This window comes from Chrysoperla carnea, chromosome 2 (genome assembly GCF_905475395.1).
Source record: "Chrysoperla carnea chromosome 2, inChrCarn1.1, whole genome shotgun sequence".
NCBI lineage: Eukaryota > Metazoa > Arthropoda > Insecta > Neuroptera > Chrysopidae > Chrysoperla > Chrysoperla carnea.
Genome location: NC_058338.1, coordinates 6,646,106 through 6,672,346, shown reverse-complemented (window position 1 = coordinate 6,672,346; position 26,241 = coordinate 6,646,106). Strand labels below are relative to the sequence as shown.

At 31.4% G+C, this 26,241-nt stretch overlaps 3 protein-coding genes across 4 annotated transcripts; 1 reads left to right on the top strand and 2 right to left on the bottom strand.

The window, feature by feature from the left end:
- Positions 1-1,376: 1,376 nt before the first annotated feature.
- On the bottom strand, positions 1,377-14,844 carry LOC123292315 (bromodomain adjacent to zinc finger domain protein 1A). 2 transcript variants are annotated; one of them, XM_044872916.1, is made up of 12 exons: positions 14,479-14,844; positions 12,728-13,075; positions 11,682-12,252; positions 11,306-11,476; positions 9,797-10,628; positions 8,901-9,602; positions 8,161-8,654; positions 6,278-6,450; positions 5,526-5,776; positions 4,514-4,666; positions 2,989-3,385; positions 1,377-2,649 (listed from the first exon to the last, which is right to left on the bottom strand). In XM_044872916.1, exons 1-12 carry the CDS (start codon positions 14,589-14,591, stop codon positions 2,472-2,474), a joined length of 4,383 nt encoding a protein of 1,460 aa, XP_044728851.1. In that variant the 5' UTR covers positions 14,592-14,844; the 3' UTR covers positions 1,377-2,471. The 2 variants fall into 2 exon arrangements, with proteins under 2 accessions (XP_044728851.1, XP_044728852.1); XM_044872917.1 differs by lacking the exon at positions 4,514-4,666.
- A 1,179-nt stretch (positions 14,845-16,023) lies between these two features.
- Positions 16,024-18,480, bottom strand: LOC123292345 (probable DNA-directed RNA polymerase III subunit RPC6). The gene is made up of 4 exons (XM_044872970.1): positions 18,299-18,480; positions 18,055-18,244; positions 17,732-17,978; positions 16,024-16,567 (listed from the first exon to the last, which is right to left on the bottom strand). The coding sequence occupies exons 2-4, from the start codon at positions 18,222-18,224 to the stop codon at positions 16,079-16,081; spliced, it is 906 nt and encodes a 301-aa protein (XP_044728905.1). The 5' UTR covers positions 18,225-18,244; positions 18,299-18,480; the 3' UTR covers positions 16,024-16,078.
- On the top strand, positions 18,247-19,622 carry LOC123292357. Its single transcript, XM_044872983.1, has 3 exons — positions 18,247-18,431; positions 19,027-19,148; positions 19,392-19,622. Exons 1-3 carry the CDS (start codon positions 18,339-18,341, stop codon positions 19,603-19,605), a joined length of 429 nt encoding a protein of 142 aa, XP_044728918.1. The 5' UTR covers positions 18,247-18,338; the 3' UTR covers positions 19,606-19,622.
- Positions 19,623-26,241: the final 6,619 nt, after the last annotated feature.

Here is a 26,241-nt window from a genome sequence, read left to right as displayed (position 1 = left end):
TATTGATAAATGATAAGGAATTCGAGTAATTTGAGGACAGGTGTAAGTTTCGGGATATATACATGAAATTTTATTAAAAAATCACAGAAAGCTTTTATGTTTAAATAAAAAAAGAGTTTTATTTTAATCTAAGTAATAAATAGGTACACAATAACAAATTTAATAATAATAATAAACTACGGAATTCTAAGTCCAAAAATAATGAGAAAGACAATATGATAATTTCGATTTCCATATTTTTCTGTGAAAATTAGGTATATTCTAAATTTTGAAAATTGTTTTACCGACTTAAAATTATATTTATTTAATAATTAAATTTATTTTTATCCTAACCATTGTAATTTATTACCAACGGCCAGAGAAGAACCTAATTTTTCACCTCTATACAAGGTGGTCAGAAATTGATTTTCCGTATAACCGATAACAGAATACGTAACCAAATTAGGGGCTGGCTCGTCCATGGTCCATTGTTAGAGCATTCTATTTTGTATAAATACTGATTGAATATTTACAAAACAAAATCAATGGTTTCTTATTTAACTATCTGTTTTTTTGAAAAATATTTACAACTAATGTGTTTAAACTCAAAGTTTAAATAAAACAAAAACAGTTATGGAAATTAAAATCAGGCTGAAATAATAATAATAAAAACGTTTTCGTCCTTGATTTATGATACATTTGTTTAAGAACAGTTTGAGAGCGAGGGAAATTCGAGAGCCAAGTAAATCCTGTAATAAACACTAAGCTGCTCAGTCAAAGCAAACTTAACCTCGAGCTTGAATAGCTTTGGATGTTGCATTCTACGCGAATAATTCCCGTCACTTGTAAGACAAACACATCAATGTATTTTTTTTCGTTTCGGATTTTCTCCCGTTAGTTTTAAAGATGAAATATCGACTTAAAACTGTTAGAAACTTAATAATTAAGTAACGTGCGTTTTTCGTTTATGTACAAGTGTACAAATTTAATTTTTAGCTAGAGATAATTTCAGTAAAAATGAACCTTAAACATTAAAAAAATTGCAATTACAGCATTATCTAATACAAATCGAAAAAGAATAATTCGAATAAAACTTATTTTTAAATCAAGAATCTGAATTTGTATTCAAAATAAGTGTTACCATTTCTTTAAAAACATTTAACTCAAATTAAATAAGGGAAGTCATTTTTACTAAAACCTTACCTAGTGCTTAAAATTATGAAGTGTTTGGAAAATTTACTAAATTGTCCTACAATTTCGCTCACACTTTCAATCACAAGATCTGATCGTTACACAATATAAGCTTTTTGATTGGATAGAAAAAAAATTCAAAGTTAAAAATTAAAAGAAAATATATACTTTTTGTTTTAAAATGAAAATTAATAAAAAATGACCGTTGATTCTATACAAATTTTACATTCATCGATAGTTAAATCAATTTAAAAAAAAATCGTATCGTATACAGGGTGTGTCTTAAAGCATGTGTATAAAATTGTATCTACTTGTTTTTGAAAATTATCACATTAAAGGAGCTGTATAATAGGTTAACAACACCCGGTATTAATGAAAATTTAAAAAAAATATCAGTGTCATAGTGTATGTTTTATAAGGGAGGGGGGGGGCGGTGTTTATTTAACCTCCATTATCTTTTTTTTTCGTGGTATTTGATAGTTATTTCAGAACGGCTGAAAATTTGGGAGCATGGTTATAGTAGTGCATAATAATTTTTTCTCACCTCCGTGTAGAAAGTATCAACTTTTGTCCCTCTGTGTGCAAATCGAAGTTGCCGCTTTCTGCCTTCACCGGGGAGAAAAATAGTATACATACCACAGGAGCAAGTAAAGAATGTCTCAGATCTCATGTTTGTGAACACGAGATTTGAGACATTCTTTACTTTTGCTCCCTAGATGTGTAATATACTATTTCTTCTACGAAAATTTTATACCAAGAACTTTTATTATATCAATTATAATTACCAGGCAGTTTTACCGTTGTTAACACCGCGCCGGGCAGAGATTCGATTGCTTTATAAGCACGAATTCATCGTTAATTAACGCAACCACTCTCAGTTGCAAGTTTTACTTTCATCCCTTTCTAATTTTAATAAGGAAAGTAATATCCGAAACTCAGCCATCCTAAAATAAACTCTCGAAAACGTTCTCTCTTACCAAGAGGAAAAACTTGTTAAGCAAGACTTTGATAACAACTTCTCAAATTTCTAGTCGTTCTGACTGTCAAATTCTACGTCTGATCCTCTACACCAATATCATTACACCATTACACTCTTTCATAGAAATCATTTCGAACAATCTTATTGGATAATGCAGGACTTTGAAATTCAAAAACGTTCATGTCACTATTAATTATTTGAGTCCACTGGTATTGGGTAAACTTTTTTATCTGAAGAGTAAAATCTATTTTTTGTTTAAATAATAATTAATTGTAAAACTTAATCACTGGTTTTTTTTTAACCCGTTATGTATCATTTAAATTTAATTCGAAAAACGCGCTTTTTTTCGTGGAATTTTAGTTTTAACAATTTGTCGTTCTTCATTATTTTCGTCTTCAATTTCCTCGGCATCGTCCATCATTCCACTCTCTATTTGTGGTACACGTAAACCTAATTCTTGTGCTTTTTGTTTAAAGAATTTTAATAGTTTTACTCCGCATCTGTAAAAAAAAACAATTAATAATTATTAGGATTGTGATATTACAAGGGAATAACTTTTAAAAATTTCAAATAAAGCTACATTCAAGTTCAAAGTCGTTAAGAGAGTATAATTTTTGGCAAAATGAACTTAATGCTTGCATAGGGATATCTCGAAAGCTGTATCAAATAGCTCCCCGCAAAAGAAAAGTGAAGCACTTAAAATTTTCAAGAAATTTCAAACAGATATATCACGGCGAAAATTATTTAATCTAAATGAAATATACAGTGTGTCCCCGGATAAAGGTAACTTAAGTGAGATAACAAACTTTTACGACTTTCTTTAAAAAGAAGAAACTTACTTGTAAACATCAGCTTCAGAATCATTATAAGTATTACAATTCTCAAAGACCAAGATTGCGTCATGCATTAATTCGTCATCATATTGATATTTGCCCATATTTAATTTATATTTGATGGTACCAAAATCCATTGGATGTGTGATCACATCAAAATAGTCAGGTACATCACGTTTTTGTACTGGTTGTGTGAATGGCCACGCATCTGGATGTTTTAATATCTCCGATAATAATTCTTGTAACGGTGCATTATGTAATGGTAGATCATCTGATAGATCATTTGCACGTCGCGATCGTCTTTTAGCTTTTGATGAATACCCATTATCGTCGTCGTCTTCATCTTCGTTATCATTTTCTGAATCTTCTTCGCTGTGATTTTCATCTGAATCACTATTGGAATCTGAATGGAAATAATCAATGTAAGTACAAAGTATTCAAAAAGTACCGTATAAAACTTCAAAAGGTAACAGTGCTCATCAATCTAATAAAAAAAATTTCGAAATTAAGGCGCCATTTTATATTTTTTTAAATCGACTATTTGAATTCTTTTGGAGTTATATTTAAATATTTCGACTTTCGATTAATATAGATGAGAATTATCACCTTTAGAAGTTTAAAAACGATTTATTTAAAACACTAGGTGCATGTGTAAGGCTTTTCAACCATACAATATAACAGTGGGTTATTTGCAAACTCAAAATAATTTTTATATCAAGTATAAAAATAATTTTTCATAAATTAAGCTCAAAGATCTCCTATAACACTCCGTAATTAACGAGAATCATTGAACAATTTTGTATATTTTTTTAAAGCAACCAAAAACAATTATTTAAGTATTCTCTGAATTTAATTATAATTATTAATTATTTTCGTATGGGAACAAATTCCATAAGTTATAATGATATGGAAAAGTTTTTGTGGGCAACACCAAAAAATTGAATATTTTGTTAGTACGCTTAAAATTTTTGGGAATGGTTAAACTAATTTATCGAATTTTTACCAAAATTTATGTTAATAAATTTTGTTTTTAAAACTCTTTCACATTCTCTTAGTAAGGGCTGGATTAATTATGCCAGGGGCCCATAGACAATGACCTATTTCCCCAGGGCTCCTAACTGATGCGCGGGGCTTCTAGGAAGTAGCCTAATCCACCTAATGGTACGGACTTTCGCATGAAGTCTTAGAAACTATGCATGTAAATCAAATCAAATAAACACGATTTTTGTTGATAAAGTCAACTCAACCAACCCGTAATTACAACAATACTCCTCCGGGTCTATAAAATTTTCAGTCTATTTTTTTCGATTACTCCGCAAGTACTGGCAAACTAATCTTAATTTATTTCCAAAAAAAAAAAAAAAAGAAACATACATTTTGGTAAAAATTTCAAAATAATGATGGTAAATAAAAGGTTTAACATGGTGAAAATTCATAATGATTTAGGAAAAGAATAAAAAATAAAACAAGGAAGTAAAAAAATGAAAAGCGCATTAAAAAATGTGCGACAGAGAGAGAGAGAGCAACACACCAAGTGATGGCCGTCTAAGTGTACGAACAAAACCATGTATTTTATTTCGAGCTTGTCGAGCACATGAACGACGCGCACTCGCAATGTTGTTTCCATCCACATCACTGCTTGTAGCAGATGCTGAGGAATCAGTTGTACGTTCACATTCCAAAGCTGCGTATACACAACATATAAAAATATATATACATACAATAGTACGGACTAGGAGCCCATAACACAAAAAATGCCTTTTTAAGGATTTACGATTTTTAATTACACCGTTTTAAAAGTCTTAAATCCTTTTAACGACATTTTAGATGTTACGGGGGTCCAGTCTATTTGAATTAATTCTGAATAATATCTAAGACAGAAATACACTGCCCCGCAAAAAAAAGTGACACACTTAAACAAATTTTAAACTTTATCGTAATTTCAAACAGATATATCTCGGCGAAAAAAGAATAGAGAATATTCATGAAATTTAAATGATAATCTGAGAGTCTTAGAACCTCGTATATAAATCAATTTATGCGCATTTTAAAGAAAAATAAGCAAGTTTTCGATTGCAAATATTCAATTTCTTGTATAAATACCAAAGAATGATAAAAATGTCGATGTGGATTCAAAATCTAGAAAGTACAAGCTATCGGATCATATATATTTCATTCAGATTCAATCATTTTTCGTCGAGATATACCAGATTGAAATTTCGAGAAAATTTAAAATTGTATGTGTGTCAATTTTTTATGCGCGTTGTAGCATATTTTGACGATCATAAAGTATTGATTGCGCGCATGTTCTGGTGATATCGCGCAAGCTATGATTATGGTTCAATCTGGATGATCTTAGAATTTTAATTTTGTGAGTGCTCATTCAATGATGCTGATTTAAAGGAACGATATAAAGCAATGATGATCATCATTTTGATAAAAAAAAACTATTCGACTTGAGTTCTTTACTGTGAGCACTCGAAAATTCATTTACCTGAAATTAACAATCGACAAAAATACAATATAAATGTTTTTAAAATTACCTCGACTACGTTTTTCTAATCTTTGTGCACGAACTTTCTTCGCTCCATCACTCGCTTGTTTCCGTTTACAATCACTACAATGCCATGTACCACGGGGTACCCTTCGTAAGGGGGGATCCAAACATTCTGGATGGTACATGATTGAACATGAATCACAGCAAATTACACGACCTCCTTCTTTACAAACTTCACATACTTCCAACATAGATTCATTGGCTTCTGTTGAAGTGCCATTTTCTTCTTCATTTTCACTAGAAAATTGAAAAATATAGTGATTTGATTATAGTTCAATAAAGTTGCGACAAAAAATTGTATGCGTCAGCTCTGACGTACGACTGGAGTTTACTCCTTGAGTATTGTATAGTGTGCTGTGTCCGTCAGGTTACTATCAGTTTCAAACAATAGATACTTTGTCTGCTATACGTACTATGTAGCATAATTTATATATGGTAACCCAAAATAAATCGAAAACGTAAGATGTACGTTGGCTGAGTAGCTATGTAGTCATTCTGTATCGGTCGATAACAACTACACTGTGTGCTGTGTCTGTCAAGTTTTTGTCACTTTTAAACAATAGTTGCGTTGTCGACAATACACAAGTATACAAGTTATACACACTTTTATTTTTCATACTTTTTTCATACCAGGCTCCTTATATGAAAATTGATTCTTAAGGAGAAAACTCCAAAAAAAAGGAGATTTTGTGTCCGATCGACAAAATTAATCGTTATAGTTCGATTTAAATAGAATACCTTTCTTCATCAACATTGTTTCCATTTGTGTGTCCATTTTCTTGTCGGTCCTTTAATGGGGTATCTTCATCAGACTCCTCCGAGAATATTTTTCGTTTGCGAGACCTTCTACGTACTCTTGTTGTTTCAACTGGTTTACATCTATCACAGAACCAATCTCCAGTTGGAACACTCTGAAAAGAAAATCCAAAAAAATTAAATTTTGCTCTATCACATCCAAATTTTATCCAATTTTGATAAACCAAGTATGTAATTCTACTAAATTTGGGCCATATTTTTCAAATTTATGATCAAAATTAACCTAGCTCTATTAGGTTTCAAGAATGTGGAGGCCTGGTCCCGGAATTATGCACATAAGTGATAACTAGCGAAAAATTGACATCACAGCTGAAAAGAATGACCCAAAATTAGTGGGTTTCAAAAAAAATTCCAAACAGATCGGATCAAAATTGCCTGTGTTATTAAAAAAATCGAATTTTAGAACTTGATGACGTCACCAAAATCCAAAAGATTTAATTTTGCTCTATCACATCGAAATTTTATCCAATTTTGACAAACCAAGTATGTAATTCTACTAAATTTGGGCCATACTTTTCAAATTTGTGGTCAAAATTAACCTAGGACTAGTAGGTTTCAAAAATGTGGAGGTCTGGTTTCGGAATTAAGCACATAAGTGATAACTAGCGAAAAATTGACATCACAGCTGAAAAGAATGACCCAAAATTAGTGGGTTTCAAAAAAAATTCCAAACAGATCGGATCAAAATTGCCTGTGTTATTAAAAAAATCGGATTTTTGAACTTGACGACGTCATCAAAATTCAAAATATTTAATTTTGCTCTATTACATCGAAATTTTATCCAATTTTGACAAACCAAGTATGTAATTCTACTAAATTTGGGCCATACTTTTAAATTTGTGGTCAAAATTAACCTAGGACTAATAGGTTTCAAAAATGTGGAGTTCTGGTTTCGGAATTAAGCACATAAGTGATAACTAGCGAAAAATTGACATCACAGCTGAAAAGAATGACCCAAAATTAGTGGGTTTCAAAAAAAATTCCAAACAGATCGGATCAAAATTGCCTGTGTTATTAAAAAAATAGAATTTTTGAACTTGACGACGTCATCAAAATTCAAAATATTTAATTTTGCTCTATTACATCGAAATTTTATCCAATTTTGACAAACCAAGTATGTAATTCTACTAAATTTGGGCCATACTTTTAAATTTGTGGTCAAAATTAACCTAGGACTAATAGGTTTCAAAAATGTGGAGTTCTGGTTTCGGAATTAAGCACATAAGTGATAACTAGCGAAAAATTGACATCACAGCTGAAAAGAATGACCCAAAATTAGTGGGTTTCAAAAAAAATTCCAAACAGATCGGATCAAAATTGCCTGTGTTATTAAAAAAATCGAATTTTTGAACTTGATGACGTCATCAAAATTCAAAATATTTAATTTTGCTCTATTACATCGAAATTTTATCCAATTTTGATAAACCAAGTATGTAATCCTACTAAATTTAGGCCATATTTTTTCAAATTTATGATCAAAAATAACCTAGCTCTATTAGATTTCAAGAATGTGGAGGTCTGGTTTCGGAATTAAGCACATAAGTGATAACTAGCGAAAAACTGACATCACAGCGGAAAAGAATGACCCAAAATTAGTGGGTTTCAAAAAAAATTCCAATAAGATCGGATCAAAACTATGCGCTTTGAGCGTTTTGTCTTTCCACGACAGAATCCTATAGCTTCATCAACTTAAAAAAGCATTTCTTACCCGGAGACGTCTCGACTAACATAAATACGTCTCTGGTCTAGGTGCCAGCGACTGATATGGGACCATCGCCCAAAAGAATTAATAAACAGCAACTTACCGTAAGTTTGGGTTCTATACAGTACAAATGTTGTCCACGATTACAGCCATCACACAATAACAATTGATCATCGTTTGTCCGTTTTCGACACGTAACACAACACGCATTTAACGCGGACTTATTTAACGCGACACACGATTCTAATGTACTATAATGTATTAATAATTGTGGAAAACTTGTAGCTAACATTAACGAGGCAGCCCATCGATTACAAAGTCCTTTTCGTTTTGTCTCCGGTTTATTTTTTTTATATTCATTTGCTTCTCCTAACGGTCGATTCATATATTTTTCATTGATACTGAATGCTAACGCTTCCATGGCTACAGCTAATCCGGTAATCGCTTTTTGGTTTGCTGTCTTCTCATCATCGTCTATGTCAAGTTTTGGAATATAAATAACATCTTCAACTTCTGGTGTGCTTGCACGACTTTCACCATTCCCATTCACTTCTTCGACTTTCACTTTGAGTGTATTCACACCATTCGGTTTAGAAGCTAAAATAGATAGGGAAAAAGACATTTTAAACAAAACTTCTAGAAATAAGTTAGTGAATAAATTTATATTCTAATCGATAAATTATAGTGCAGTATGTGCGGCGTAATTCTCAGTAAAGATCCCTTCCAGACAGGATTGGGAGGAGAAACTAGTCCCTTCTTCAGGATTTTGTGATTTTTCGATTAGAAAAATAAACGCGGAACGATTAATAGGTGAAAACTTAAAAATAGTCGTTAATTACTCACCAATAAATTTTAAATGATTAACATCGTAATTACGATCTTTTAAGCACATACGCCATAATGTACGATCTTTAACTTGAAGTGTTCCTAAACCACCCGAATAAACCTGTTGCTCCAAATCCAGGATATAATCACGTAAAGTGAGCTCTAAAATATCGGATATAGTGTGTGTATCATCGTAGCCCAGATTAGCATTATCATATCTGGATCGCCATGCTCGACGAACCCGATTCTCATCAATCTGATAAGCACTTGGAGCAAGTTTTTCTGGTTTACAACGTTCAGCGCATATTTCTTTAATATATTCTTTGCATCCTTCCAAAGTAAGTCGTAATTCACTTTCGCGTACACCACGCTTATTTAAACTTTGAGTTAAGGCATCGAGATCTTCTGGTTTATGGAAAAATGACCATTTTACACGATCTACACTATTTGAATGGACCGGACAATCTGACGCTATTCCGGTACACATAAGTAAATTTTTGAGTTTGATTGTCTCCTCGCTTGGTTTATCTGAAGCCCCGCTTTTACGTGGACTTGGAATTCTAAAAATAAATGTAGAATCTGTTGGTTTTTCGCTAAATAATTCGCGGATATATTTGAGTGTGTCATCTTGTGTGGCATCAATTAAACTTGGATTTGGAATGATAACACGGTCCATACATGAACCTGGATTTCCTTCGTCGTGTTCCACAAATAATGCACCTGTAACAGAATGAAATTTAAGTTTTTCAAAGCTTCTTCAAGAAAAATGTGGGGAATTCTGGGACCAGGACTCCACATTCTTGAAACCTATTACAGCTAGGTTAATTTTGATTACAAATTTGGAAAGTAAGACTAACGCGATGTAACCTCGTTACGGCCCTGTATATAGATTATCATTTCAAATAAATACTCACCAATTGTTTGGCTAAAAATATAACGTCGATATGCTCGATCTGTTCCCAAATATGGTGTATACAACAACGTAATATTCGACGATTCCGATAACTCTTTAGCTTGTTTTTGAAAGTCGTCTTGTTTTCGTTGAAAATCTTTATCAAGTTTTTCCATTTCAATTTCTTCTTCTCGATCAATTTGCTGTGATTGATCCGGAGTATCGATTTTACGTTTCCTATAATCTTGCTTTATTTTAAATCGTTGCGATTTCACTTCATTCTCATGTTTACGCTCAGCTTGTTGTAACAATTTTAAATTAAATTTAGCCTGTCTAGCTTTTTCGAGTTGTTCCTCAATAATATCTCGAACGTCGGCATATGTTGAGATTTGATCAATTAAACATGTTAATATTTTTATTTTATCACCTAGTGATAATTCTGAAACATGATGAGTCGTTAAATTGTGTATAATATGAGGATTAACCATACGAAAATATAAACCGGGATCATCTTCAGAAGTGTATCCACCACGTTGTTGAAATTGCCATCGAGCAGTTGATTCAGTCATTTTTGAACCGGAGCTTAATAAATGTAATCGTAAAACTTCTGTAATTGTTAAACCATCAAGTGGCATCTGTGATAGATTAAAACCTTGATGTAATTTACACCAATGTGCTGCAGATGTTGCTTGTCGAATAGCTTGTGCAACTGTAACCTCACTACCTTTTGCATCTTGCATGTTTTCTTGAATTTGTGGATTTTTCACATTTTTTATTTCGGCTGCTTCGTCGTTTTGCATGTTGAACAAAGCGTTTAATAATAATTTTAGGAGATCTGTTAAGGGACCGTTCACCTAAGGGAGAAAGATTACATTAAAATTAAGGTCAAGTTAATCAAAATTAAGGTTATAATAGGGATATTCATGAAATTTAAATTTGATTCAAATATTTTTCTTCCGTAACTCTAATGATTGGACATTTCAACTAAACCATTATTTTAGTAATTAATATCTTTTTAATTACTTAAAATTAATTAATAAAAGTACAAATTCAATGAGGGCATTTAAAAATTTCTAAAACGCAAATTCAAATTTTTATATGGACGTGACATCATAGTACGGGTTTGTCAAATTTGTTGACATACTGTATGATATTAATTACTTACATTTTATATGGTATTTCATTAAATTATACTATTCTACGACTTTTTATTAGAAAACTTAATAACAAGTGTAAATTCTATGTTGTAAATTAATTTTTTTAAAGAGTATTGAACTGTCACCAATTGACAGACCACGTACTTATTCGTCATCAACAAAGAGCGCCAAAAAACTGCGTTTAAATATCTCAAAATTAAAATGTATTTAAAAATTTTTTTACACTTAAATACAGCATTTTTAAACAGTATTTATATTTTTTACTTTGTTATAACGGTGTAAATAATGAATTAAAAATATAAAAAAAAAATTCACGAATATTCCCTATTTATGGGGTATTTTAGATCACGATTTATTAATTTCAAAATACTTACTTCACGTGTAAAAAGACATCTCTCCAGAATACTTAACGTTAATCCTGTTACAAAATATTTTTTTGTAGATAAAACACTTGAAAATACATTTACAAATTCAAGAATCATTAAAGCATCTCCAAAATATGTACTCGTTATTTTAGTTTCAACCGGTGTTGGAATTGGTAAAATCTAGAAAAATAAATAATAATTGTTACTTTTAAAATATTTGTGTGCATGGAATTAAGATGAAGTTCGACGGAGGAATTTGTATGTTTCTAATTTAAAAAAATTTAAGGAAGAAGAGGTCCAAAGATTATTACTGGATAAGGGAGATAAAACTACAAGCTCATTGCCTGAAAAGTCTGAAATAGGGATTAAAATTTACAATAGATACCTTATGATCTTCTAATTCCAAATCATCTCTAGGCTTAATCCATTCTCGCATCAATGCCGCTTTCTCAGAATCTTCTTCACGTTTTCGTTTTCTTGCATTTTGTTTTTCTATTTGTGTTCGAGCTTTATCGGCTGCAGCTTTGGCTTTCATTTCCTGTTGTCGTTTTTTCATATTCTCTAATAAAGTTTTGTTATTAGCATTCTGTCCATCAGATTTTTGATTAGAAGAACCACCCTTTGTAAAGAATTTTGTTAATGTTTCTTGTTTTTTTGGTCGCGATTTTTTCGAATTACTAAAATCTGGTAATGGACCATCAAATATTTGGTCGAATGTTACTTTATTTATATGATATTTTTGATATAAAGCTTCCTTTACACGCCATATATTATCGTTTCGAGATGGCTCCGTAAATTGTCTTACGAATATTTTACTTTTATCTCGTGTGTAGATCGATTTTTTACGACGTACATTTGCAGCGTCTACGATAAATATTTGATTGTCGTCGGCAGTTTGTTCGATTTCGTAACGATACAAAACGGCTTGAGGTATGAATGGATCCAATGAAGGTACCCTAGAACACAAATTAAATCAAATCTATATTCATTTTTACTCAAATCGAAAATAACAACTGGGCATTGTGTTTTTGAAAATCACAATTGGATGCTCTCTTGAAACTTACTAGAGCACATTTGAGAAAGGTGGTGGCATTCTTGACATGATCTTGTCGATTGAACTACATCCTTCATAAAATGGGAAAAAGTTGCAGGGCGTGAGGTTTAAAATATTTGGGTCCAAAACCTTGGATCTATCAATCCTGGAAGAAATCTCAACGAAGAAGCTGTGGGCTTTCTGCGTGACGTCCAGTCTCGGCAGAATCCAACAGCTGTTCTATTAAAAATAGCACCTATTACCCGGAAATGTTTCGCCTTTGAATGACTGGTTGTTCTCAAGGAGGGTACAGAGGAACTCTTGGTCTAGGTGCTAGGGACCCATTTGCGGTACTCCACGAGAAGAAATAAGTAATAAAAATAAAAGGTAAAACTCACCCTTTTTTCTGATATTCAGCAACAGCTTCATCTGAAGGTGCCATAACTTGTAAAATTTGTCCTTCGTGCCAAGCACCATCACTTAATAACGCATCAACAATTTCCCCGACAAAAAATCGATCTCGAGCAAATTTCCAAACATCTTCAGCCATATCAGTGAAATTATCTCGATGTGTTTTTGATGCCAAATATAAGAGTGGTACACGTAAAGTGGGCGGAAAATCACGTAAACTTTTCCGTGCATTTTCTTCCGATTCTAATGCTTCGGCATAAGTAAGATTATTTCGACCAGTCATAGAACATGTCCATACCATTGAATTTACTAATATCATCCGTTCGCAAAATTCTCTAAAAGATTTCAATAAATTTTATTATTTATCTGGTCAGAAATGGGTTCAAGTTTGATTTTTAGTCCAAAAATTTTCATTAGACACTTTTAAGCACAGTCCTTTCAAAATGAACGAAAATTTGAGAAGGTGGCGTCTAAGGATTTCATATAAGGTTCATGTAAGGATTTTTTCTGTGAAAGCCGAAAGAAGCCACGGACGTCAAGGAGAAAGCCTCCTTGTGAGCAAAGCGAGTAAAAATTGTAAAGGTACAGAGACAAAATTGAAATTTTTAAGCCGATTAAAATTTAAAAGATCTTTTCTGAATGCTACTCAATTTTGGTCCGATGTAAGTGGCAAATTTAAATCGTAGCGTTTGTACACGTCGGTAGGTTATCCCAAAAATGTATTCATGAGTCCGATTCAGGAGGCTAAGATTTTTATTTGTACATAATTCTTATAAATAATTGAGTGGCTCCTAGATTAATGTAGGGCTATCGTGTTTGGATAGTACCACGTTGAGATAATTTGGAGTAGATAATTAACATGAATAGTATATTATCTAAATTTTACGAAATTTTCTCAGTTTTGAATATTATCTAAATTTTACGAGCTTTCCAAAGTTTTCCCGGAGATCAGTGAATGAAAGCAATGACAGGGTTAACCAAAAAGCCAAAAAAACACGCAGACCCGTGCTATTTCAACCACATTAAAGGCGTGAACAAGCGTTCACCAGTTTCGACAGCGAATTCCTAATCTACGTAAAAGGTGCTTTAATTTGATTTTTACCTGACGCTCTTAGAGCTTTTCTATGAAAATTCGCTAACGATAGCATTAACGTTAGATAGCGGCAAGATATACGATAGTGTCCGAATAACCTTATCAATTATTCTTTGAGTAGTTATGTTTTATTAGCTTTAACAATTTTTACTAATAAAAAACACTGCCACATGCATATTTTTGGCTTCGTTATGATTTTCATGTTGATAGGCCTCAAAATTTTATGGCTCCATGTTTACAAGATTTAATTTAGTGAATTTTTAAAAATAATGTTTCATTCAATCCAGGCAAATTGTCCAATATACCCCCAGATATCTAATAATGTGCCGAAAAACTCGAATTGAATTGAGTTATATCATAAGTATACCAAATTCTCTGTAAAATTACAGTAGTTTATACTTCCTATATACAACTTTCAAGGTCAATTTTTGATAGGGTTAATGAATCGTTCAAATTGAAAATCGAATGAAAATTTTTTTGGAATAAAACGTAATGACAAGCTATATAAACAATGAACGTCACTATTAAATAACTTTTCAGATAATTTTAAAAGGTCAAATGAAGTTGATATATTTAGAAAATCACCCGATAGCCGATGGTTCTCAACCATTTGAATGACAATCAAATAACATTTTATCAACTTACTCATAATCTCGAAATATTTCATTTGTAACTTCACAATGGAAAACTTCTTCATCGTCACGTAGATATTCTGGAACCTTTGCTTTTTCAAACGCTTTACGTTTTAATAACGGCATGCTAATTCATCTGTGTTCTGTATTTTAACCAACAACACTGAGTCCCTTTTTTACTTTGGAGGGAATGCGTATAATTGTTAATTACAATATTCACACACACAAATTATTTATTGTTTGTACTTGTTCGATTCGATAATAACATTGATTCGAATATTTTATAAATATTTATCTTGAATATAATGACGTTTTCACTAGAATTCTATTCATATATAAAATTTTCCGTTTTAAGAACTAAGATTTTCACTGACAACATTAAAATGAGAAAAAGCGCGTAAGAAATTAATGTATAAATTTACCGATAGGTTCTCTACTATTCAATAAACGGATATTTATGGACAATTGTCATTTAATAAAAATAATGCGGTAAATTTAGAAATTAATTTCCAAATAAAGTTTTATTTATTTTTTATTAATATTTTTTTTATTTTTGAAATACTAAAATTATTTGTATTTATTTCGAAATACTATAATTCTATAATGGATTATGTATTAATATTTGAATAATATTTTATTTCTTTACGATTGTATTTTAATATAAAGCCTCGTTTGCATGGCATTATATAATCATTTCACAAATTCAATACATTTATACGTTACGTTAAAATTTGAACTGTTATACATTTTAAAAGCGTGAAGAGTCAAATCTAAATGAAATGTAATTTTTATCCCCTGAATTGTTTTATAAAATATCTTTATTTTATAAAACATTACTATAGATATGTACATATGAGCCTTAAATATGATAGTAGGTAATGTTCCAAGTCGTCCTGTAAGGTTCCCCGAATTTCTATGTCATATTCTGTCACTAAGTTATGGTTCTGGAAACTGTCTGTTTGTTTGATAATTCATTAGATGTGATTCTGAACAGTCATCCTGCAAAGTTTGAGCTCAATAAGTCGTCCCATTCCCGAATTATGCCAAAAAAACCGAAAATGTCGTTACGCGGTAAAAAAATTTGAAGTGATGGTTCTGGAAACTGTGTAAAACTTGTTTGGTTGTGTTGAGGATGTCAAAAGGACCAGAAAATATGTCTGGCAGAAAAGCAAGTGGTCAGAGATTTTTTTTGGCAGTACTTTGAAAAACACTAATTATTCCATTTCAATAACGCCGGAAATTGATGGGTTGTTTCAATAGATAGAACTATGTCTCAAACATACACTGAAAACAATTCGATTACGATTTTCAGTATACTTTTAATTTAATTTTTATGATCATAAAACGTACAGAGTGAGGTCGATTTCGTAAATGAGCAACATAGGTCAATTGGGTCTTTTATCCGTAGGACCCATCTTTTAAACCGTTAGAGATAGAACAAAAGTTTAAATGTAAAAATTGTTCCTTACAAAAAAATAAACAACTTTGAATGAATAAGTCTAAACGAACAACTCCAAACGGGTTCCAGGGCATTGCAAAAAAAAAGTTTAACAAGAAATTTAAAAACAGTAAAAATAATTTTATTCCAAACAGAAAAACGATACAAATATGTTTTATCCCATCCAGTCTGTTAAATATTCACAAGTTTTTGGATTAATTGATCCAACATTCGCACATCGACCGATCACAGGACATACTCCACATGGTGATGCCACAAAACTGGACGTGGGCATTAACGATTCAATAGCTCGATATAATTTTGTCCCGTTCACAGCAAGTTTACGCTCGGCTTTACCATCTAAGACCACCGTATTCATAATCATATCGATGTCATCGGCAGATAACGTAACATTACTGATTCCCGAATCCGAGATATATTTATGAATGTCTTGAAGTGATGCAAAACATTTATTTCGTACAGCGTATGGACCACCGGGTGTTGTTTGAGCATCTTCACGCTTTTGTAACAGGTAACGATGACATTGTTGATTTAATAATTCAACGAATTCTGATTCGAAATCTTGCCCTTGATACCAAGCTCCACCAGTTATAGATGAATCTGGTTCTAAGTTGTACAACATGTAGACTTTTTTTTTGCTCGCCTACGGAAAAAATTTGAGACAATTATTTTTAGAAAGATCAAATATTGATCAAATGAAGTACTTTTTGCATTAGTTTAGAATTTAGATCAACAAGGTAGGCCGTCTTAGTTCTGGATCCATTACACAGGTCTGCAAACAAAATTTTTTTATCAGCTGCATGAGATATTGTTACTAAATTATATGTTTTAGAATGCGCTGATTTCAGAAGTGATGGCCATTAACTATGTGGGAGTGTAAAAAATGGACCTTCAGGCTTATCTTGCAGCCTTGAGCTTCGTATGCTGCTAGTTGAACAATGGTTTTGTAGTCAGGATCCTTAGTATTTCCCAAAAACTATCGCACTACATCCTTGAACGATACCCAAGCTTCTTTTTCCTTCTCAATCATACTTTCCACAAAGAGGGTGTCAGTTAAAAGCCTTCTTATGTCGGGGCCAGAGAAAACTCCCTCTTTCAACTTTGCTTATGACAGCTTCGGAAATTTTGTACATAGATATTTAAAACAGTCTCCATCCTTTTGCAGTGATTTTACAAATTGTTTCAACCCCAATTTGATATGGAGAGGTGGCAACAAAACTTTTTCTGGCGGCACCAAAGTAATATTGATAACATTTTTCTCCCCAGAAGTAAGTTTTAAAGTTTCTCGGGGTGGCCAATCACTTTTAGTCCAGTGCTGTTTTCTGGCTCTACTATCCCATAAGCATAAGAAGCATGGGTATTTAGTATAGCCTGCTTGCTGACCCAAAAGCATCGCGTGTATTTTGAAGTCCCCACAAACCATCCATTGATGGTCCTGATATTTGATTCTTTCCAGGGTAACTGCCAAATTATTATAGTCAGTTTTTTTCCATATGCACAGAATACCCCATGGAAGCCAAGCTAATTTATTTTTATTGTACAATAATACTACTTTAAGACTAGTGTTGTTACTAATATCTATGAAAACCTATGTGATAGAATGTTTTGAATAGTTTTCCTGTTTTTGGGAGGTCAAAATCTATAAGAAAATGTAAAAAAATCCTATGCAGTTTTTTAGTCGCAGACCTGTGTTATTTACAGATATTGCTTGAAGCCGAAGATTAGAAATTGTATGCAAAGCAGACAGACTTCATATGAAGACATTAAAATTTCAAAAAGTTAATTTTCTATTGCCGTAAATACTAACCGATACTGATTTAACAGCTTTAATTAACTTCTTAGTTTCCAAACTTTTTAATATCTTATTTAATTGCATCATCATTAAGTTAGATTTATAACGGATATCTCGTATCCATATTCCTTTATTTCCAGCTTCTTCAATAATTCTAAAAACGACTTTCTCTTCATTATCCGCTCCTTTGATCACAGTTTTTTGTGTATTATCCTTAAGTTTATAAAATAAGACACCGTCTTTCTTGAATAAATCAAAATAACTATAAAAAAAAAAAGTTTGTTTCAATGATTTTTTTTTTTATCTCGGAGAAGGAAATTGTGGGAAAAAATATTTACCCTTGCTGTAAAAGTGAATTAATAGCTTTTGCACGGTCTTTAATTTCAATATCAGGCATATGGGCTTGCAAATCTTTGTCCGTACATCCGGTAATATTTTCCCTTGCAAACGATAATATTCTATGTTCAACTGAATCTTCTGGAAATTCTTTACTAGTTGCGGCACACATTTTTATTCAGAAAATTTCCAACGAAGGAAATTGATTTAAAAAAAAAATCTTTATTTCACGTGAAAGTAAATTTACCGTGTAATGGTTATAATATCCTCATGGGAAATTTTCTAAATGTTTGATAAAATGGAATTGAAGGAAGAATTATTAGATGATTTACAGGTAGCAGAGAAAAATTGGACCAAAATAATAGATAAAGCAAAAACTGTAAGTTTTTATCAACTTCTCAAAATTGAATTTGAACTTTTACATAAACAATGTTATAGGTTATGTTTAATGTTTCGGTGTTTGTCATTTTCTATGTTTAGAATTCGCAAAAGATTTAATATTTTCCCAATTCTGTCCTTTTTTTCTGATACCAAAGATTCGATAAGTATCTTAGATATGAATATCAACAATAATTATCGATTAAATAAATAATATTTTTAACCGACTTCAAACAATAAAGGAGGAGGTTATCAATTCGACTGTATTTTTTTTTTTAAAATGACCGACTTTTTCGAAAAAAAAAAAATAAAACTTGTGCCATAAGAAAATGCATTTATTGAAGATTAATTAGGTCTTTTACGTCATTTCGAATAAGATTTTGATATTTTTAAATTAGGCATCATTCCAGGATTAAATTCCTATCATGTTTTTTACCACAGATTATTTTTACCCCGACTACGGCGAGGATTATTACTAAACATTTCAGTCGAGTATCCGAATCACGGGCTTAAACAATGTTTTAGTTTTAGAGCCTTTTAAAAATACCTAGATTTGTCTTTTTCGACAGTTTTTGATACTTTTAATAAATTTACAGATGGGGTATCGTGAAGGTAAAATGGATGGTAAGGAAGCTGTTTATCAAGAAAATTTTGAAACAGGATATGAGGATGGTTTTCGAAACGGGAAAATAATAGGAATAAAACAGGGAATCTCAATGTAAAGTTGTTCTTTCTTAAGCCATTCAAATCATGCTTTTTAATATAATTTTTCATTATTTCGAGTACTTTTTGCTTGGATATGAAAAGGTTACGGGCACGTTAACTCGCCCTCCAGAGGGTGATATAAAATGCGCTTGCATCGATGCTCATTTTGGGTGTAATAAAATTTGAAGATAATCGTGATTTGAATGGCTCAAAACATGATTTTTTGACTTGTCTAAATTAAATATCGTTATTACAGAGGTAAACAATTATTTTTAAATGAATCGGAAAGCGACCATAAAAGCGTTTTACAAAAAACAGAAAAAGACATTTGTGTGATATGTCAAGACAGTGGACAAATGGACAAATCCTTAAGTGAAATCATAAAAAATCAAGAGGTGCATTTTCAAAAAATTGTTGTAGCTTTACCGATTGATGATTTAGTGGAAAAAAAATTAAGGAACGATTCTTAATAGTTTTGGAATTTGTGTGTGTGTATGTATGGGTGTACGTGTTTTCGATAGATAATTGATAGTAAATTAAATTTTATATTGAAATAAACAATTTAAATAAAAAAATTTGTTTTCATTCTTTCAATCAAATTTCCCAACCCAAACATCCTGTACTTTCAATATCCGTTCCTATATCGATTGAAACTTCCAAAAATGGAATTATTTTGATTTTAATTCTAGGCAGAAAAGTACTAAAATTTTTCTGTTGGGCTCACGTAAAAAGGTACATATGAGGCTGATGCTTGGCGCTGAGTTTGAGCGACAAATTAAGTCATGTGGCTCGTTTAGGCCGTGCTGCTATCTGGAAAAAAATTTTAAACTCTTTTTATTATCAAGAATGATTCTGACGGTACCGGTTAAATAAATTTACATTCATGTAATATGCAAGGTATACTAAGTTTAGTCCTAAGTTTGTAACGCTTAAAAATATTAATGCTATGAACAAAATTTTGGTATAGTCAATATAGTCAATCTTTGGGTCTGTCTGCCAACACGATAACTCAAAAATGAAAAAAGATATCAAGCTGAAATTTTTAGAGCGTACTCAGTACGTAAAAAGTGAGGTCAAGTTCGTAAATGAGCAACATAGGTCAATTGGGTCTTGACCAATGGGTCCGTAAGTCCCATCTTGTAAACCGTTAGAGATAGAACAAAAGTTTAAATGTAAAAAATCTTCCTTATCAAAAAATAAACCACTTTTGTTTGAAACAATTTTTCGTAAACATCACTGTTTACCCGTTTGGGCGCAATTTAGCGTCCAAACTTAAATTGCGTTATAATAAGGGAAATGGAAATTAATAATTTGGCATAAAAATGAAGGTTGACATCAGACATGGCGACTAGAAATAATAATTGTGTATATTTTTATACATAAATAATGATATTTGTCAAAATTTAATGACACGAATTACGTAGGTAGTTGAAATCAAGTCATAAAAATAAAACAAAAATTGCATATTTTTAATATTTCTTTCAATCTATACCTACAATAATTTGTATTATTTTTTTAAAAATAAGATATGTGCGTATTTTTAAACTATATATATTTTGTAATTTTTGATTCTTGTATGAGACGTCGTTGTACCCGCGGCTAATCAAGCGTTCAATTTTTATTTAGTTTTACAATTTTGATATAATTTGGATTTCTGATTTTTTCTAGACAAATCATTTTCTCCATCTTTTCCCAATATTTTATAGACAAACATAATTACAAAAATATTAGAGGAGTTGCCTAACCATAGCGACGCGGGACCAGACCAGCTAGTATCCCTATATAAATGTAAAGTATGGTTGTTTGTTAAAACTACTAAATGGATTTGAATGAAACTTTGCATTAATATTGCTCATGCATCAGAATAACATAACAGCTATAATTTATAAAGCTATATTAAATACAATTTTCTTAAATTTAATTTAATCTGACATTTTACTGCGCCATCTATGGGCATAATTGTGAACCATAAATTAAAGATTTCTGTAAAAGTGGTAAACGAAATACGACTCATGGCCATACTTTTTGATATACTTAATGAATTATGACTGTTTAACTTTAAAAAAATTGAAAACTGTACATATATTTTACGTATGTAAAACAATTTTTACCCGTGTTATGGAAAGGAGAGTGAGAGCAAGGAAAGTGAAGGCTATATAACACGGTGGTCTTTACTTTAAAGCCCAGCGAAGTGGTCGAGTATCAAGCTAGTGTATATATAAATTTAATATTTCATTCTAATTTATCAAAATTTATTTGTGGATCTGCGAAAAACTTGCAGAAACGGAAAGTTCTTCCTTGGCCTTAACTCAACTTATATATCGATTTTTAGTTCTCCAGATCAATTTAGAGAAGCTGGACCCATGGGGAAAACTATAAAAACAAGCGGGTTTTCTCCAATATAGCAAGGGGGAATATGACTAATCAGATAGTTCTAAATATAATTGGTAAGTAGGTTTATCCGTTTATTATCTAAAAACAGTGAAACTAATTTTGATAATCGATTTTGATTGGTCAAAGAATGACGCATGTATGTTTATGAACATACGGAAGTCAAAATTAATTAGATTATTGTGTTCGAGTTATTAGGTAACACCTGTATGAACCGAATTTTTCTAGAGTGCGGGTAACAAATTAATAGAACTAAAAACACATAAATCTTTTTTTTTTATGTACAGTAGAGTCTCGATAATTGAAACTCAATAAAAACCGGAGGTGTTCCGCGATTACTTGATTTGCTCCGATTACCATGGGATTGTATGGAAAAATTCATTGGAAATAAAATAACGCATTGTAAAAACAGATTTGGAATGTATGTATTTAAGTGAGACTGTACATCCAACATTAAACACGTGTTATTTCGATTCCATTATTAGATGTATATACAAATAAACAATATCGTTTTTGAAATGATTGGTAGAAATCAGTGTGGAAAGTGCGAGTGAACAAAAATAATTCCGATTTCATACTGGTTGTTATCGATTATTGAGACTCTACTGTATTTATTACACAGACGATTTAAATAGCAAAAAAAAAATTAGGAATTCCACTCCCTATATCATTTTTTATAAAAATATGTAACATTTTATTTAAGGAGGAACTAGAGATTATTTGAAATAGTTTGACTAAGACTTACACGCTGGGTGGCTTTTTACAGGATGGACAATTTTAATCTACTTTATGGCTAATAGTTCGTTTTATAGTTAACCAATCAAAAAAATGACTTTAACAAAAGTTGCGGAGTTTTATCGGAGACATCATGTTCTGATTTCAGATTGAACCTAGTTCTTCGGGTTTCATTAGTAGTCAATTTAGAGATACAAAAAAGTAAGAGATAGAATAACACTTTAAAATAGTTAGCTTTCGGAAAAACATGTCATTATATTGCATTTAATCGAAAGAAAACACGCTAGCTAAAGCAAATTCCTCGCATTGACCTGCGACTAAGAACAACGTTAGAGAAATTTTCAATAACTAATTCATTTTCGTTAGAATAGTTATGCGAATCGTCATATTTGGGCGGAAACCACCACATTAAAGGACACGCTAGCTAAAGCAAATTCCTCGCATTGACCTGACTAAGAACAACGTCTTATGTTCGAGAAATTTTCAATAACTGATTCATTTTCGTTAGAATAGTTATGCGAATCGTCATATTTGGGCGGAAACCATCCACATTAAAGGATGTTCCAAAATTAACGCAAGATTTAAATGTTTGCCCATTTACGTGGTAAAGTATTGACAGCTGGTAGTTAAGGGTACTTTTAATTTCTTTCACTCGACTAGCAATAGTTGGACTGTTTTAAGACTGGACTGATTTGTGCAGTCTACCGTTAAACAATACCTTCAGTTCTGCCTTAATATGAAAATGAATATGTTTTAATAAATATTTTGTTCTCATCATCAAAGTGAAATTATTTTTTTTTTCTTTAAGTTTTTGGCAAATTTTCAAAATAATATTATATGTTATTCCGTAACAAACCACACACCAATGCCACATTAAAGAAGTCGTTGTGCATTTGAGCTTTGAACGTCAAGCCAACAACTTTTTGATTCGAAAAATTCATAAATATTAATTATTAATTAAAAATAAATAATCTAATTAAAATAATCAAACACGAAAATCGAGTTGGACAATTTTTTTTTTTGAAATCCACTAATTTATATGGATTTCTTTTTGTCTAAGATGTTAGTTTTTTGTAACCATTCACCTTTTGATAGATGTCGAGACCAGGACACCGCACATTATTGAAATTTATTAGATGGAGGGTAATTTCGACCACAAATTTGAAAAGAATGACCCAAATTTAGTAGGATTACATACTTTATTTTTTTATTAAAATGTACTGATATAATACATTAACACTTTCATCTTTGTGAAGCACCCAGAGATGGCAGTTGAGTTTAAAAGTTTTTTTAATTATGTCGAGAATTTTCGAAACTAAATATTTCTGGGCTAGTTAGAGGTTAAATTAAAATTGAATTTTTGATTAAAACTTAAATTGGCACAGTTTTACTGAACGTTTTTATAACATTATTTTATTTAATTTAAATTAAACAACATAAATTTTTATTCTTATACAACCTCGCGATAGAAGTATGTTGAAACTTGTCTGATAAATAAATGTTTAATCAATGAATTGAGTTATCAAAAACCCAGGAGGGGGTCTCCACTGTAAATTTGAAAAAGTTTTGTTGATCATTTTATCAACAATATTCCATTTCTAAAATATTTGTGGAGGCCTCCGCCTGGGTTTTTAAAATAAAACATTTAAAATTATAAATACATAATATATCTTCTTCGATTGCTGAACTTGTACAGAAGAGTGTCAGATAAGATGGAGTAGACAAACCCTCCTGCCTTTGATGAACTAGTGCAAGTAAGTGTGGGAATAAGATATTGGGTTAAAATAATTCCAGGTGGTGTGTGTCATCCACGTAAATTTTAGAAAGAGCCCTGTTCTAGGTCATCACTATGGTCATCAATGGGCCCCTCTTATTTTAACTCCAAAAGAAAAATAATAAAAAATTCGACATCTGTTTCTGTACGTTTGTCATTTCACTCTACAACTTTACGCGCTAAGTTACTTTGTACTTGATTTATCATAATTGGATAATTATTACATGTAGTAGAGAAAACTCAATTTTTTTGATTTTAATGTCCTCATTAAGTTAAAAAAATCGACTTTTTGGGTAAAACAGCCAAAATTTATACGATTTTAATTTTGACTGCAAATTTGAAATGTACGATCCAAATTTAGTAAGATCGAAATAATCCTAAGAAATTTAGTATGATCGATTTTTTGGATAAAACATCCAAATTTTTTCCAATCGGAATCGTATAACTCACTAATCTTTACCAGACTTTATGGCTAGTTACTGTTGGATTTGCAAGGGCTTGTCCTTACATCTGAACGGCACCACAGTTTTCATTAATATTGAAGTCAGTAGTATGTGTCCGTTACAGTTTCCATACTTTTTGAGGAATTACTCCAATTATCCATCATCATCACTACATATTATAAAACAAAGTCGCTTTTTCTGTCCCTATGTCCCTATGTACGCTTAAATCTTTAAAACTACGCAACGGATTTTGATGCGGTTTTTTTAATAGATAGAGTGATTCAAGAGGAAGGTTTTTATGTATAAAACATCCATATTATAGTAGAGTAAGGGGTTGAAATAGGGGTTGAAAGAGATATGCTTCAAAAACTAAAAAAGTTGTGCATCGATTAAGCTCAAATATTGACACGATATACAGCCAACTTCAAAGATCTATTGTTTTTATCTACTTTTAACCTTCGGAGGGTAGAAAGGTGTAGCGAGAAAGTGGGAAGGAATTATCGAATATTTACAAATATACCTAAGTGGGGTATCAAATAAAAGAGCATGACGTGTACATTACAAAACTGTTATCCCACGCAAGGAAATGTGGAGGGAGGGGTGCAAGTGGGGATGTTGCCCAGCAAAGCGGGTAGTTCACAGCTAGTACCAGAATATATCAGAATAATTATGATTCCGTTTTTCGAGGTGAAAATAAATAATTTCGATCAGAAAATTAAAAAAAAAAAACGTTTCTTGTAATGAAATAAACGCCGCTATAACTCTTAGCTCTCAGCCATCACACATATACAAATAGTATTATTATGATTATTTTATTTAAAAAGTAATTTCAATTCTTTAACAATAATATTTATAAATTTATTTAAAATTATTTTTTCATCTAATTTCAGAGAAGAGAGAGTTTTAACAAAATACAGATTTTTTTTTTTAAAAACATTTTCATTTTAAATATTTATTTTAAAATAATTGTTTTTTGGTTGAATCATATTTTATTAATAATTAAATATTATTTTTATTAGAGAAAATATTATTTAATAAATATTCAGTTTTCAAATACAAATCAATCTTTTTACTTGTGCTGCAAATTTGAAACTTTTTGTGGTGCGTGTTTCGCGGGTGCTCGAGAATGCAACGTGTGATTAGTATGCAGACAATGAGTGGTTTTGGTGTTGGTGATGAAAGTGAATCTGTGACAAAACGATTTTGTTGTAGTTTTGTATTTGCAATTAGTTTTTTAGCAATTCTTGGAGGTACGCGAATTCTTGTCTTCTCGAATGTTTTGCATGTAGAAGTGCTCATGATATTTCAAGCTTCGTGACTAATTAGTGTTGTACTTCTTTTTTAATGTCTGAATAAATTGGCCAAGTCCATGCTACAATTTTTTCGAATGTAATTACCCACCAGGAATCATGTTGATGTACTCCAGTAAACGAGGATTAAACCTCTAAATTATTTCCTATAGTTCCAATTGGCCAGAAAATTTGACGGTAAATACTAGAGTGCATTTGACCAAGTGGTGGGAACACCTCTTCTAACAGGTGGAAAAATACTCCAGTAAACGAGGATTAAACCTCTAAATTATTTCCTATAGTTTCAATTCGCCAGAAAATTTGAGGGTACATAGAATGCATTTGACAAGGGGTGGGAACACCTCTTCTAGCAGGTGGAAAAATATATGTTGCAAATGACAACGGAAATTGATAGAGTAATGAATTTAAAGCAAAAAATGTCATTTAAGTATATTTCGAAAAGTCAACACTTTA

What these genes read in the sequence shown, in the direction of transcription:
- LOC123292315 (XM_044872916.1), bottom strand. Translation starts at nt 14,591, where the DNA reads ATGCCGTTATTAAAACGTAAAGCGTTTGAAAAAGCAAAGGTTCCAGAA. An exon ending in GCTGAATATCAGAAAAAAGG is followed by an intron (nt 12,253 to 12,727) that starts GTGAGTTTTACC and finishes TTTGTGTTCTAG; the next exon opens with GGTACCTTCATTGGATCCAT. An exon ending in ATTAGAAAAACGTAGTCGAG is followed by an intron (nt 4,667 to 5,525) that starts GTAATTTTAAAA and finishes GTGTATACGCAG; the next exon opens with CTTTGGAATGTGAACGTACA.
- LOC123292345 (XM_044872970.1), bottom strand. Translation starts at nt 18,224, where the DNA reads ATGTGTGCCGCAACTAGTAAAGAATTTCCAGAAGATTCAGTTGAACAT. An exon ending in AATTCACTTTTACAGCAAGG is followed by an intron (nt 17,979 to 18,054) that starts GTAAATATTTTT and finishes TTTTTTTTATAG; the next exon opens with TTATTTTGATTTATTCAAGA. An exon ending in AAGCTGTTAAATCAGTATCG is followed by an intron (nt 16,568 to 17,731) that starts GTTAGTATTTAC and finishes TTTTTTCCGTAG; the next exon opens with GCGAGCAAAAAAAAAGTCTA.
- LOC123292357 (XM_044872983.1), top strand. Translation starts at nt 18,339, where the DNA reads ATGTTTGATAAAATGGAATTGAAGGAAGAATTATTAGATGATTTACAG. An exon ending in TAATAGATAAAGCAAAAACT is followed by an intron (nt 18,432 to 19,026) that starts GTAAGTTTTTAT and finishes ATAAATTTACAG; the next exon opens with ATGGGGTATCGTGAAGGTAA. An exon ending in ATAAAACAGGGAATCTCAAT is followed by an intron (nt 19,149 to 19,391) that starts GTAAAGTTGTTC and finishes TCGTTATTACAG; the next exon opens with AGGTAAACAATTATTTTTAA.